Source organism: Bos taurus, chromosome 6 (assembly GCF_002263795.3).
Source record: "Bos taurus isolate L1 Dominette 01449 registration number 42190680 breed Hereford chromosome 6, ARS-UCD2.0, whole genome shotgun sequence".
Lineage (NCBI taxonomy): Eukaryota > Metazoa > Chordata > Mammalia > Artiodactyla > Bovidae > Bos > Bos taurus.
Window position 1 is genome coordinate 71275920 of NC_037333.1, and position 13968 is coordinate 71289887.

General features: G+C 35.6%; 1 protein-coding gene across 12 annotated transcripts in view; it reads left to right on the plus strand.

Annotated features, from left to right (window-relative positions):
• The window catches only part of EXOC1 (exocyst complex component 1), a 53267-nt gene that overhangs the window by 4079 nt on the left and 35220 nt on the right, over window positions 1-13968 (plus strand). For 6 of the 12 annotated variants that reach the window (XM_059887401.1, XM_059887400.1, XM_059887405.1 and 3 more), the window contains exons 2-6: window positions 1302-1435; window positions 4904-5034; window positions 8948-9107; window positions 12172-12192; window positions 13718-13905. In XM_059887401.1, the coding sequence (XP_059743384.1) occupies window positions 1312-1435; window positions 4904-5034; window positions 8948-9107; window positions 12172-12192; window positions 13718-13905 (624 nt within the window). In that variant the 5' untranslated portion in view covers window positions 1302-1311. 12 annotated transcript variants of the gene reach the window in all.

The following is a 13968-nucleotide window of genomic DNA, read 5'->3' on the forward strand; positions in this document are numbered from 1 at the left end:
ACTTTGCTCCTTTTTATGGCCAAATAATATGCCACTGTATGGGTACATTTCATTTTGTTGTTCCCCAGGACATTTGAGATGTTTCCACTTTTGGCTATTGTGAATAATTCTGCAGTGGACGTTTATGGGCATGTTTTTGTGTGGACATACATTTTCAGTTTTCTTAAGTATATACCTAGGAATGGAATTGCTGGATCATGTGGTAAATTCACATTTAACTGTTTGAAACCACCAAATTATTTTCCAGAGCAGCCGCAGTATTTTACAATCATCAGGAGTATATGAGACTTCCCTTACCAACACTTGTCTTTCTAATTTTAGCCATCCTAGCAGGTGTAAAGTGGTGGGTATCTCATTATTTTAATTTATGATTCCCTAATGGCTAATGATGTTGAGCATCTTTCCATGTCATTTTTAACCATTCATATGTCTTCCTTGGAGAGATGTCTCCCAAATCCTTTTCTCAATTTTTAATTGGGTTATTTGTTTTTTTGTTGTTGAGTTGTAAAAGTTATTTATATAGAAATTTATATTTAAATATTGGTAATGGGCCTTTTAATTTTTCTTAAATCTTTTAAAAAATATTTAGTATTTGGTGAGCACTTCAAAAGATCTTCAGTTCAGTTCAGTCAATCAGTCGTGTCCAACTCTTTGCGACCCCATGAATCGCAGTACGCCAGGCCTCCCTATCCATCGCCAACTCCCGGAGTTCACTTAGACTCACGTCCATCAAGTCAGTGATGCCATCCAGCCATCTCATCCTCTGTCGTCCCCTTCTCCTCCTGTCCCCAATCCCTCCCAGCAACAGAATCTTTTCCAATGAGTCAACTCTTTGCATGAGGTGGCCAAAGTACTGGAGTTTCAGCTTTAGCATCATTCCTTCCAAAGAACACCCAGGGCTGATCTCCTTTAGAATGGACTGGTTGGATCTCCTTGCAGTCCAAGGGACTCTCAAGAGTCTTCTCCAACACCACAGTTCAAAAGCATCAATTCTTCGGCGCTCAGCTTTCTTCACGGTCCAACTTTCACATCCATACATGACCACAGGAAAAACCATAGCCTTGACTAGACAGACCTTTGTTGGCAAAGTAACGTCTCTGATCTTAGAGTTTGATAATACTGGTTCTCTAATTTCTTTTCCAAACACACAGCTTTTTATCTTTATGATGTAGGTGTACAAATGTATGAAATTATTTCCCCATGCTTATTAACCATAAATAAGGTCTTTTCCTAATCCTAAATGGAACAATATAAGAAGAATGATTTTGACAAATGTAATATCTATACTCTGAATTTTTCAGCTGAGTAAAGATGACAGCAATCAAGCATGCATTACAAAGAGACATTTTTACTCCAAATGACGAACGCCTGCTGAGTATTGTCAATGTCTGCAAGGCAGGAAAAAAGAAAAAGAACTGTTTTTTGTGTGCCACAGGTGAGTATTTAATAAGGAAAGATTTCTTTTATTCCTTGGAGACATTTCCTGGTTGTTTATAAAATATTCTCATTGTCTCTATGATTGGAAAAACTGTTGGGCCAGCACATTCATTTTTTTCAGTTGTCTTTAATTAAATCTTAAAGAGATACAAAAGCACTTCCATAATATATAAAGGTATGAACACTTGTGTAGCCACCACCCAGGATAAAAGGAATATTACCATTACCTTTGAAGTCTCTTGTGTGCCCTGCCCTGCTCCCATTCCCTTCCCTCCCTCATTAAGAGGTAATGAGTATCCTGAGTTTTGATTTACTATTTCCTTGCTTTTCTTTATCATTTTGCCATATATGTTTGTAATCTCAAATAATGTATTGTTAGATTTGCTTTAAACTGAGCATAAATTGGATTGTAACACATGTATTCATTTGTGACTTCCACTCATCAGTAGGTTCATGTTAGTGAGTGTTACGTCTGTGTTTCTCCCATGCCTATTGAGTCTTTTATTTCCACTGCTCTGTAGTGTTCTGTTCTGAGAGTACAACTGTTTACTTACCCATCCTACTAGTGATGACCAGGAGATTTGTCTCCAGGTTTTGCTATTCAGGCAACAAAACATGCTTGTCCTTGTCTGCCAGTGTATAGGCAAGAATTTTCTGGGGTAGATAGTTAAGTATGAGATTGCTGGGTCACAGGCATGTGAATGATCAACACTATAATAACAAATTATTTTCAAAAGTAGTTGTATTGATTGCACTCCCACAGGCAGTGTGTATTTTGGGTTCTCCACATCTTAGTCTAAACTTGGTTTTGACGCTGGGTTTTGACAGACTATCAGTTGTTTCCAATCTGGCGAGTGTGAAATAGAATCTCATTGTGGTTTTAAACTGTATTTCCCTAAATAAAAATGAGACTAAGTCTCTGTTCATGATTTTATTAGCCATTTATTGCCTAAAGTTGCCTGTTTAAGCCTTCTATTCATTTTTCTACTGTGTTGCTCGTCCTTTTTGGTTGGTTGATTCTTTGAGGTCTTTATATAATGTGGGTGCTAATTTGTTGGTTATATGCATCCTGGTTTGTGGCTTGTGGTTTCACTTGTTATGATGCCTTTTGATGACATTTATGATTTAAATGAAATCAGATTAATCAGTCTGATCGTTTATCTGACCATTTATGGCCTTTTGTCTCTTGTTTAAGATGTCCTTCCCTACCCTGTCATGTGTCATGTCGTGTGTTAGTTGCTCAGTCGTGTCTCACTCTTTGTGACCCCATGCGTTGTAGCTCACTAGGCTCCTCTGTCCATGGAATTCTCCAGGCAAGAATACTAGAGTGGGTTGCCACTCCCTTCTCCAGTGGATCTTCCCTACTGAGGGATGAAACCCAGGTCACCTGCATTGCAGGCGGATTCTTTACTGTCTTAGCCACCAGGAAAGCCCTTAAAAGTATTCTCCTGTATTACCTTCTACAAGTTTTATAATTTTACCTTTCATATTTCAGTCTTTGATTTACCTGTATCTATGTTTGTAGTGATAAGTGTTTGTTTTTTTCTGGTCACTTTCTTATATCTGGTTTTTATGTTGTTTTGTGGGTATTTTGTTGTTTTATCTAAATTTTGTAATCAACCTGTCATGTTCCAAATTTTGTCAGGATTTTTATTGGAGTTGTTTTAAATCTATAGTTCACTTTGGAGAGAACGTGCATTTTTATATAAAATCTTGTTCATGCATATGGTGTGGTTTTCTTGGTCGTCTTTAATGCCTTTCAACAAGGATTATAGTTTTAAAGACTTTCAGTAAGTTTTATAATTTTAAAGGCTTTTGCACATGTGTTGTATTTACTCCTAGGTATTTATTTATTCCTAGATTTTTTATACCATCATAAATGATAATTCTTATTAGCATTAATACATTTTAAGACTTTATTATTTTTTAGAGCAGTTTTAGGTTTACAAGAATATTGAGAGGAAAGTACAGAGAATTCCCATATATATCTTTACCCTTACATGCATAGCCTTTCTCTACCACTCACCACAATGATACATTTGTTACCAAGAATAAATCTACATTAACAAATTGTAATCACCCCAAATCCATAGTTTACCTTAGGGTTCAATCTTGGTGTTGGTTTGGACAAATGGATAATGACATATATCTGTCATTATAATGTCATACAGTATTGTCACTGCCCTAAAAATTCTCTCTGCTCTGCATGTTCATCTCTTCCCCAATTCCTGGTGACCACTCATTTTTTTACTGTCCCCATAGTTTTGCCTTTTCCAGAAGACCAAATAGTAATTGGAATCAAATAGTATGTAGCCTTCTCAGATTGGTTTCTTTCATTTAGTAATATGCATTTAAGTTACCTCCAGTGGTTTTCATGGCTTACAGCTTACTTGTTTTTAGCATTACATAACATTCCATTGTCCAGATACACCACAATTTATTTATCCATTCACCTACTGAAGGACATCTTGGTTGCTTCCAAGTTGTCAGTTTTGAGTAAAGCAGCTATAAACATCTGTGTGCAGGTTTTTGTGTGGACATGTTTTCAGATTCTTTTAGTAAATACTGTGAGAACATGATTGCTAGACTGTATGGTATGAGTATATTTAGTTTTGTTAGGAAATTGCCAGACTGTCTTCCAAAGTGACTATACCATTTTTAGTTCCCACCATCAGTGAATGACAGTACATGTTGCTGTACATCCTCACATGTGTTTGGTATTGTCAGTGCTCTGGATTTTGGCCATTAAGAAGGAAATGACCACCCACTCCAGTATTCTTGCCTGGGAAATCCCATGGACAGAGGAGCCTGGCGGGCTACGGGCTGTGGGGTCACAAAAGAGTCAGACACGACTTAGTGACTAAGCAACAGTAGGTGTGTAGTGGCATCTCACTTGTTTTCATTTGCATTTTCCCCATGAGAAATGATGTGGAGCACTTTTCATATGTTTATGTACCATCTGTATATTTTCTTTGGTTGGATGTCTGTCAAGGTCTTTGGCCCATTTTTTAATCAGAATATTTTGTCTTATTGTTGAGTTTTAAGAGTTTTACTTATTAAGGAATCTGCCTCTGACCCTCTAGTCTGATTTAGATTCTTCTTTTAGTAATCTGTGTATTCCTCAGTCATAGCATTTGTTATGAAATACTATTCCTGCTTTAGTATCGTGTGGTGGCAGTGAAGAATCTGCCTGCCAATGCAGGAGACACGCATTCAATCCCTGCATCAGGAAGATCCCCTGGAGAAAGAAATGGCAACCCACTCAAGTATTCTTGCCCAGGACATCCCATGGACAGAGGAGCCTGGCAGGCTACAGTCCATGAGAGTCAGAAACCGCTAAAAGGGTCAGAGACCACTTAGCAACTAAACAACAATAGGCATCTGACAGCTGTTTGCAGTGAATGAATGAATGAAGAATGAAGAAATGAATAATGTCTCTAATGAAAGTGTATGTTTTATTCAACAGTGACAACTGAACGCCCTGTACAGGTGAAGGTGGTCAAAGTCAAGAAATCTGATAAAGGAGATTTCTACAAAAGGCAGATTGCTTGGGCCCTTCGAGACCTGGCTGTGGTAGATGCCAAGGATGCTATTAAAGTATGTTTTTCTTTTTTTCTTTGACGTGTCTTTCATTTTATAACAGAGTATGTTGACTTCTAAGATGATCTAAATTTATTTTGTGACCCAGTGGTTCACCACCTAACCTTGAATTAGTCTACAGTGTATTGTCCAGCCTTCCATTCTCCCACTTCTCAGTCTTAGGCTACTAAAAATAAGTAAATATGTAAGCTTGTTTCATTGTTGGTGGGTTTTTTTGAGCTGCAATTACGTTTGTTCACAAGCTACATAATTAGAGCAAAATAACCTTGACTGTACATTTCTTGTTTAGATTAGGTATACTTAGTATAGAATCCATGAATTAGTATGGATTTTAAGGTGGTTTGTAGTGTGAGTTTTTAAAAAAATCACTGTTTTGGTAAAACCTCATTCAAAATCACATAAAATATAATAAAAGTGAATCTTCCTCAGGTAGCCCTCACAAATTAATGCAGAATCATCAGCTGAGGCAGCTGAGCTGGCCCTGTGAAGCCATGGTTTGAATATTGTGGCTCAAGTGATGGCACTGAGTTACACCCCTTATTCTAAGGACTTTAAAGAATACGATTGTTGTTGTTAAGTCACTAAGTCGTGCCCAACTCTTCTGCGACCCCACGGACTGTAGCCCACCAGGCTCCTCTGTCCATGGGATTTTCCAGGCAACAATACTGAAGTGGGCTGCCATTTCCTTCTCCAGAAAGAATAAAATATAAGATATTAAAGAATAAGATATCACACCTTCTGCTTAAGTCACTCTCAAATTCCAAGAAGGTTGAATAATATGATAATCGTGATAAAGGGGCACCTTTATTCCTGACAGTTCAAGGCTTTTCACAGCAGTACCCCTTAAATAAAAAAAAGGAAATCAAGTAGAGCTCTTCAGGTTAAAGCATGTGCCTCCTCCTCCTCAGCCTCTCTAACCCTGCCCTCATCTTCCTTCATAGCCCAGGGGCCCTTCCAGAGCTCTCGGGGGTGCTTTGCAGCATATCCTCTATACTGTGGATGGGGCTGTAAGCAAGGCTTATAGTACTGTAACTGCAGGTGCCCTGTGAGTGAGCTCTTCAAGTCTTTACACTGATTCAAAAGGCACAGAGAAGTGAAAATTACCTTTGTAGAGCAGTCTGATAAAATAAAAGTCTGGTTTTAGGCTGACCCTGATTCAGACCTCTGAGGATCTAAAAGCTGTTCAGAATGACAAGCAGTTGAGTCAGGTGCAAACAGAAATTTTTTAAAGAAACAAAAACAAGTTTAGGAGAGTTCTGCGTATCTGTAGAGTTGTGATTTCTTTCAAAGTGGAGAGAATGCCTTTTCTGTAAGTATTTTAGGGAAAACTGGGCCTTTGTTGATTTCTACAAAGCACCCAATTTTTAGAAAAATGTGGAATGTGGAAAACGGGGTCTAACAGGTGCTTTGAGTGTGGGTGCATGTGTATGTATTTGAAAAGAACACAAAAATGAGATTTTAAAAAACACTTTGCATTATATAATAATTTCTGTTATTCTGGGAAGGATCAAGAGGAAAGATTTTCTGTTTAAGACAAAATACTTTAAGGCCTTTTTAGAAACTCGCCTTTATTAAAAAGCTTTCTTCTCTTCAGTAGTTTTACATTTCATAAGCCCATTGACTTGTGTAATTCACTAACATTGCTAAATGCTTATTTGAATGCATTCCTCAGCTGACACCTCATTGCTGACTTGCTTAATGGATTTTTTTTTCATTTTATGCAAGCACCTTGGTGTGTGTATGCTATATATGGATATAAAACATAAAATTTTTATACATAGTCTAACAGCCATTTAGCATCACACATTGATTTGTGTGAGTGTTGCTGCTGGAGCACTCAGCTTCTTTTATGGCATTATGGGAAATATTCCCAAGGAAGAGATCATTTCCCATCAAGTTTCATGTTGGTTGCCAAGACTGTTAGATTTCTTTATAGATACTAATGCGATTACCTTTTTTTTAAGTGTATTTTACTGAAGTACAGTTGATTTACAATGTTGTGTTAATTTCTGCTGTACAGCAAAGGGATTCAGTTAGACATATATATACATTCTTTTTCATTTTCTTTTCCACTATAGTTAAGCACAGGATATTGAATATAGCTCCCTGTGCATACAGTTGGACCTTGTTTATTCATTCTCTCTCTATAAATATATAGTTTGCATCTGCTAGTCCCAGACTCCCAACATATCCCTCCTCCCCTTTTCCTCCCCCTTGGCAGCCCCAAGTTTGTTCTCTGCGTCTGTGAGTCTGTTTCTCTTTTGCAGATAAGTTCATTTGTGTCATGTTTTATAGTCCATATATAAGTGCTATACGGTATTTGTCCTTCTCTTTCTTCACTTAGTGTGATAATCTCTAGTTGCACCCGTTTGTTGTAAATAGCATTATTTCATTCTTTTTATGGCTGAGTAGTATTTCAATCAGAGAAGGCAGTGGCACCCCACTCCAGTACTCTTGCCTGGAAAATCCCACGGACAGAGGAGCCTGGAAGGCTGCAGTCCATGGGGTCGCTGAGGGTCGGACACGACTGGGCGACTTCACTTTCACTTTTCACTTTCATGCATTGGAGAAGGAAATGGCAACCCACTCCAGTGTTCTTGCCTGGAGAATCCCAGGGACGGGGGAGCCTGGTGGGCTGCAGTCTATGGGGTCACACAGAGTCAGACATGACTGAAGTGACTTAGCAGTATTTCAGTGTATATATGTACCGTATCATCTTTATCCATTCATTTGTTGGTGGACATTTAGGTTGTTTCTATGTCTTGACTATTGAAATAGTGCTGCAGTGAACACCGGGGTGCATGTATCTTTTCATACTATAGTTTTGTCCAGTACATGCCCAGGAATGAGATTGCTAGATCATATAGCAACTCTGTTTTTAGTCTTTTGAGGAACCTCCTTACTGTTTTTCATAGTGACTGCAGCAATTTAATGCAACTACTTTTTCATTGTAAATGAAAGTTTTTAATCGCTTGTCATTTTAGTTCTGCTTATTGAGCTATAAATTAATTAATACAACCATCCTAGTGTAATATGTCAAGTCTTAATCCTTAAATTATCTCAGATCTTCATAATAAAAGTCTGGTATCACTTTTCTTCCATGTTTGTGGTCTTTATTTACATTTTATCCCCCTAAACAACACTTTAAACTAATTGAATGTATGATTAGCCTTCTATAGAACATTAAAAACATTTGAGACTATTTTTTAATTCCTTAGATGTAAAGAAAAGTGTACATCTATATGTTTTCATTTTTTATATAGTAATCAAGTAGTTCTGCATTCAAGGGAGAATATCAAGGCAGGAAATTATTGCTGTAATTTGACTTAAGAGACATGTAGAGAGCATACTGCAGTTCTCTCACATCAGTTGAACTTCTTTTTCATTAAAATAAGGCCACCAGTATTTTCTACTTTTGAAACACTCTTAATTATTCTGTGTTTTCAGAATTGAAAACAGGAGCAGTCCCTGCTTTCCACCTCATGTATTCTTAGAAACCACACTCGGGTATAGGTTGTATTTTTTCTCATATGTTATAAGGAATTAGTGTCAAATCACAGTTATGAATAACAGCACATTATTAAAGAAAAAGTGTAACTCTGAAACCCCCAAAGGCAATTTAAAAAGAAAAATCAAAACTCAAGACCACTGTCATCTTACAAAGTAGGAAGCTGAAACACATGCCGTTAAGTAGACATCCTGTACTTTCACGTATAGACCTAACGGATATAGAAGGGAAATTGCCAACTATGTTGTTTTTAATCCAGCTTCTTTTGGGAAGCAAATAAATTTTTGCTATAAATTGAATTTTCTGAACCATTTTCTACAAGTCACTTAGTTGATTTTTAATGGTGATTTTAGCTTTTTGTTTTATTGAAATATAGATATCTATTATGTGTTTTTATTGCAGGAAAATCCTGAATTTGATTTACATTTTGAAAAAATATATAAATGGGTTGCCAGCAGCACTGCTGAAAAGAATGCATTTATTTCATGCATTTGGAAATTGAATCAGCGATATCTTCGGAAGAAAATTGATTTTGTCAATGTCAGCTCACAACTTTTGGAAGGTAAAGTTAAATAAAAGTGTATATGTAAAATAAAATATATCTGTAAGTGAATATATAATTTGGCATTCTTCAAAGTAATTAAAACTCTGAAAGATCTTTTTTAAAAAATAATTTTCCTTATTGCAGCAGTGATGCTTATTTGTTATAGAAAATTGATTCAGTCACTTAATAAACTTAATCCTGAAATATAACTACTGTTAACATTTTGTTAGATGTTCTTCTGGTATTTTTTTCTATGCATATTTAAATACTTGTTTTTAAATAAATTTATGTTGTTACCTCCCATTCTTTTTCATATAATGTATCGTGAACATTTTCCTTATTAAACATTTACTCAATAGTATTTTTAATGGCACCATAGTATTCCATTGTATTAGATATTTTTTAAGTAGTCACTTTTTAAAAGTTTTCCAGTCTTTGCTTGTTTTAAACAACTCTGAGATGAATATCTTTATAGCTGTATTTTTGTGTAGTGTATTGGTGTAGTATTTAAGAATACAAGTCTGGAGTCAGACTGCCTGGATTCAAATCTTGGTTTTGTCCCTTACTATAGTTTTGTGACCTTGGTTTACTCTTTGTTTCAATTTCTCTTATCTCAGAAACAGAGATAATAGTATCAACTCCATAAGATTATTGTAAGGATTAAATATATGAACATGATGAGAACAATGCCAAAGCTGTAGTAAGTACTGTTGTATATTAGCGATTATTATTCTTTTATCCAGGGTAAAGTCCTTAGACATGAAGTAAATTAAGGTATTTTAGATCATACATCTTCAGGAATATTACTAGGGATTATTTTCTGCTATAAGACAAAAAATCTACTGTTATTGAAAATGTACAATGAGGTTTTTTTTAACTTGAAAATTTCTTTTATAAGGGCACACATGTTGTGAGAAGATGGTTCTGTGTGCCTTGCAGATAGAATTTGTTGTATTCCTCATCTCAAAGAAAGTAATTGAAGTGGCAGCAGATGGACAGAGTTGTAGCCCCTCTTTACTAAGGGGAAAAAAAATAAGTAGATTTGTCCTAAGTTGTATATTAGCATTTAAAAATAGAATCTTCTGTTCTGTCAAGTTGAAATATCTGAAATTGCCAATATTCAACCGTTTTGACCTATAAAAATGTCAACTTCAGGTGCTTCAGACTGTTCTTTGGCTTAGCTACTGGCCTCTGTCCTTTCTCCATTTTGTTTTACTTAATTCCTTTGCTGTTCGGCTGCCTGTCTTTCTCTCCTTAAATGTAGTGTTCTTGTCCATCACTTATTAATTAGTGAGCCCGTTACTGGTTTCAGGCTTGATGCTTGGAACTGGCAGGGGCATCTCTCAGGCCCTGTGCTCCTCCCTACAGTGGGGCTGGCCTTGTGTCTGAGGCCTCAGGGCTTCCATCTCGCCAACATTCACCTCCGATGACCGTTAAGAAATTTATGGTAATTTTCCGTGCCTTGAATATTAGCTTAATGTGCTCTGACTGAAAGTGAAAGTCATTTAGTTGTGTCCAACTCTTTGCAACCCCATGGACTATACAGTCCAGAATTCTCCAGGCCAGAATACTGAAGTGGTTAGCCGTTCACTTCTCCAGGGGATCTTGCCAACCCAGGGATTGAACCCAGGTCTCCCGCATTGCAGGTAGATTTTTTACTAGCTGAGCCACCAAGGAAGCCCAAGAATACTTAAGTGGGTAGCCTATCCCTTCTCCAGTGGATCTTGCTGACCCAGGAATCAAACTGGGGTCTCTGGCATTGCAGGCAGATTCTTTACCAGCTGAGCTATTTAATTTTTTTTTTTTTTCAGCATTTCAGGATTGAACATTCTGGTCAGTGAATGATTCATAAGCTTTCTGTTCCGTTTTCAAATATTATATATATTTCAAGATGTTATTTATTGCCTAAAATATATTTTAAACCAGTATATTTTGTTCAGTCAACAATATGGGAAAATACATACCCTACCTGTATTTCTCTCATTGAGGAATAGCACCAAAATCAATAAGAGTATTGCTGTTTTTTGAGAATAAGGTGACTAGCTTTAAAAAAAGAAAAGACATTTAATTTTTTAGAGCCTTAAGCAAAGGTGTAGACATTTTTATAAACATTAACCTAATTGAGATCAATTTTAAGAATACTAAGATCCTTAAGGATCTCATTTTGAAAATCACTTTCTATAAATCAGTAACTATTGCTTTGATTTAATGGAGTTTATATAGTAGCTTTATTAATGATTATAAACTAGTTTAATGTCTTACTGGACTTTAAAATCATGGCCACTAATTGGTTTTTTTTTTTAAGTCTCTAAGCTTTGGGTTATGTTAGAAAACAAATGCGAAATTATCACCATTTCCTTTTAAGAGCTAAATAATCATTCAAGTAAGACTGTTCATTGCAGTAACAGCTTTAGTAGTTTTCGTTGGTGACAACTGAATGTTCATGCTAGTAACTGGGGCTTCTTGGTAGAATAATATTTTTAAAACAGAGCTTTGTTAACAGGTTAAGTCAGAAAATTTTGTTTGGCCTTTTCTTTTTCATTCTTACAGCCTGATTTTTTTTTTTTTTTTAATCTTTGACTTGAATTCTTAAAAGCCAACTTGAACTGATATCTTGTGTGTGTTTTAAATTGGTTCCATCTTGTCCTTTCTAACAATTTTTATGACTAATCCATTGTGAGGGAGTGTCTGGGTAAAAGTTTTGGGTCTTGAGTGAAAATAACTAGACTAAATGCATGAGTCACAACTGACCTAAAAATAATCCCCAGGAAGTAATCTGTTTTCCAGTTTTCTCCTCCAAGGTCTCAGCAGTACTGTATGTTACTAAGAGAAAATAGAAAGATAAATGTATTTTTAGTCACTGTCAGAAAATGAATAAGAAAAATGAACTCTGGAAATTTAGCTTCTTATGAATATTTCCAGTTGGTAGTTGTATTTGCCATTGTCTTTTAAGCTTTAATTTAGCATGAAGTTCAAATGAGATGTGGGTAGTATTTTTAATATTTAAACCTGTGTACATTTCTACACAGCTAATATTCTTTGCTTACTTTCCTCTGCTTTTTTCATACCTTTTACTCTCCAGAACTGCCTAAAGTTACAGAAGGTGCGTAACACCTTTTCTTCTTATTCTATTCCATATATTATATTCCATAATATTTTATTACTTGCCATTGTTCTTTACTATTGGTTGCATATTTTATGAAATTGTGTGCAGGGAAAGATGTATTACAACAAAATCCATATGGTAATAAAAATTAATGATAGTATTCATTATTGACTTCCAAAGAACTGTTTATGGAAGAGAAAATACTTCTGAAATAATTACGATCGTTTAAAATATTTATTTATTTAAAATATTTACTTGTGTAAGGAGTGTATAGAATGATTTGGGCGTTCCCTGCCCCTAGTGGCTAAAAGGCTGCACACAGGACACTAACATTTCCAGAGGGACTGTTTCGAAGGGCCAGGAGCTTGGTGATGCTATCTAAGGAGCTTGTATTTGTGTACTGCAATCTGTAATTTCCTGTACCAAAAGTTTCAGCCCCTCCTTTTTTTTCTGGTACGTTATCTAAACCTGCCTAATTAACATTCTTAAGAGTAAATCATTTTTACTTTGAATTAGGTGTATTTTGTTCAAGGACAAGTTAACATATGTCAAGTCATGCTGAATGAAGATTCTCATTTTCATACAAAATAATGAATATTTAAAACACTTGGAATTTGTGTTTTAAATGGTGTCCCATGAATTATTGAAAATCAGTAACTTTGTTTCGAGGTTTATTTAAGGGTAAAATTATTTTTTTCATTTTATGTCTCTTAACCTCAAGATTTATATAAAATCCCGTATGCTGAGTGTTCTTTCCAGAAAATGAACTGAGACATTTATCTAGAAAACATCTCAGTTCTGACCTCATGGTCTTTTGTTTTGAAGCAGGAAGACAGTTGAAATTTTTGTAGTCTTACATGGCCATGTTGTTGTTCTTACTATAGAGATATTGAGAAAGTTTCTATTAGCTGATCCTTAGAAATTTTATAAATGCATGTGAAAATTTTTTAAAGAAAGAAATGGAAAGTTCAGTTAATATTTTCATTGCCCAAAATAAATTATGAATTGTAGATACATTTTTAAAATTTCAATTGAAAGTTATTTGGAGGAAAACACAAAACATAACAAAGACAAAAAGAACAAAAATAACGGAAGAAGATGTTACCTGGGAAAAAAAGGAAAGCAAATTGTTTCTCATGTGTCCTGAATTCATAAGCATTATTGTATTAGAGCAACAGTTACCTCAGGTAGGAAAAAAAAAAGCTAGGTTTGTGCATGTGTTTCGTTTCTGGTTTTATATTTGTTTTATAGTTTAATTATGTTTTGGGAAAGTGTGACTAAGGCCTGTTTTAACACAAGTCAATAAATTAGACTGCATGCTTTTGTTATACTAGACATTATGTTAACGTAAGCAGTTCTTCATAAAAATAAGTCTTTTTTTCATATACTTTGAATCATTTTTTTCCTATTTTTCAGCCACTAAATGTGACCTGTGCTTATAACTGACCTTATGTAGAAGTACAATGCTGTTACCCTTCCTAGTTTTTTACTACTTTATTTTTAATTTTTACCCTCTTTTAAGAATCTGTTCCAAGTGGAGAAAATCAGAGTGTGACAGGAGGTGATGAAGAGGCAGTCGATGAATACCAAGAGTTAAATGCAAGAGAAGAGCAGGATATTGAAATAATGATGGAAGGCTGTGAATATGCAATTTCCAATGCCGAGGCCTTTGCAGAAAGGTTGTCCAGAGAGCTGCAGGTGCTAGATGGGGTAAGCCTCTGTTGTAACGTGTGACTAGTGATGTGTGGTGAACTGAGACTGGTGATGTTCATA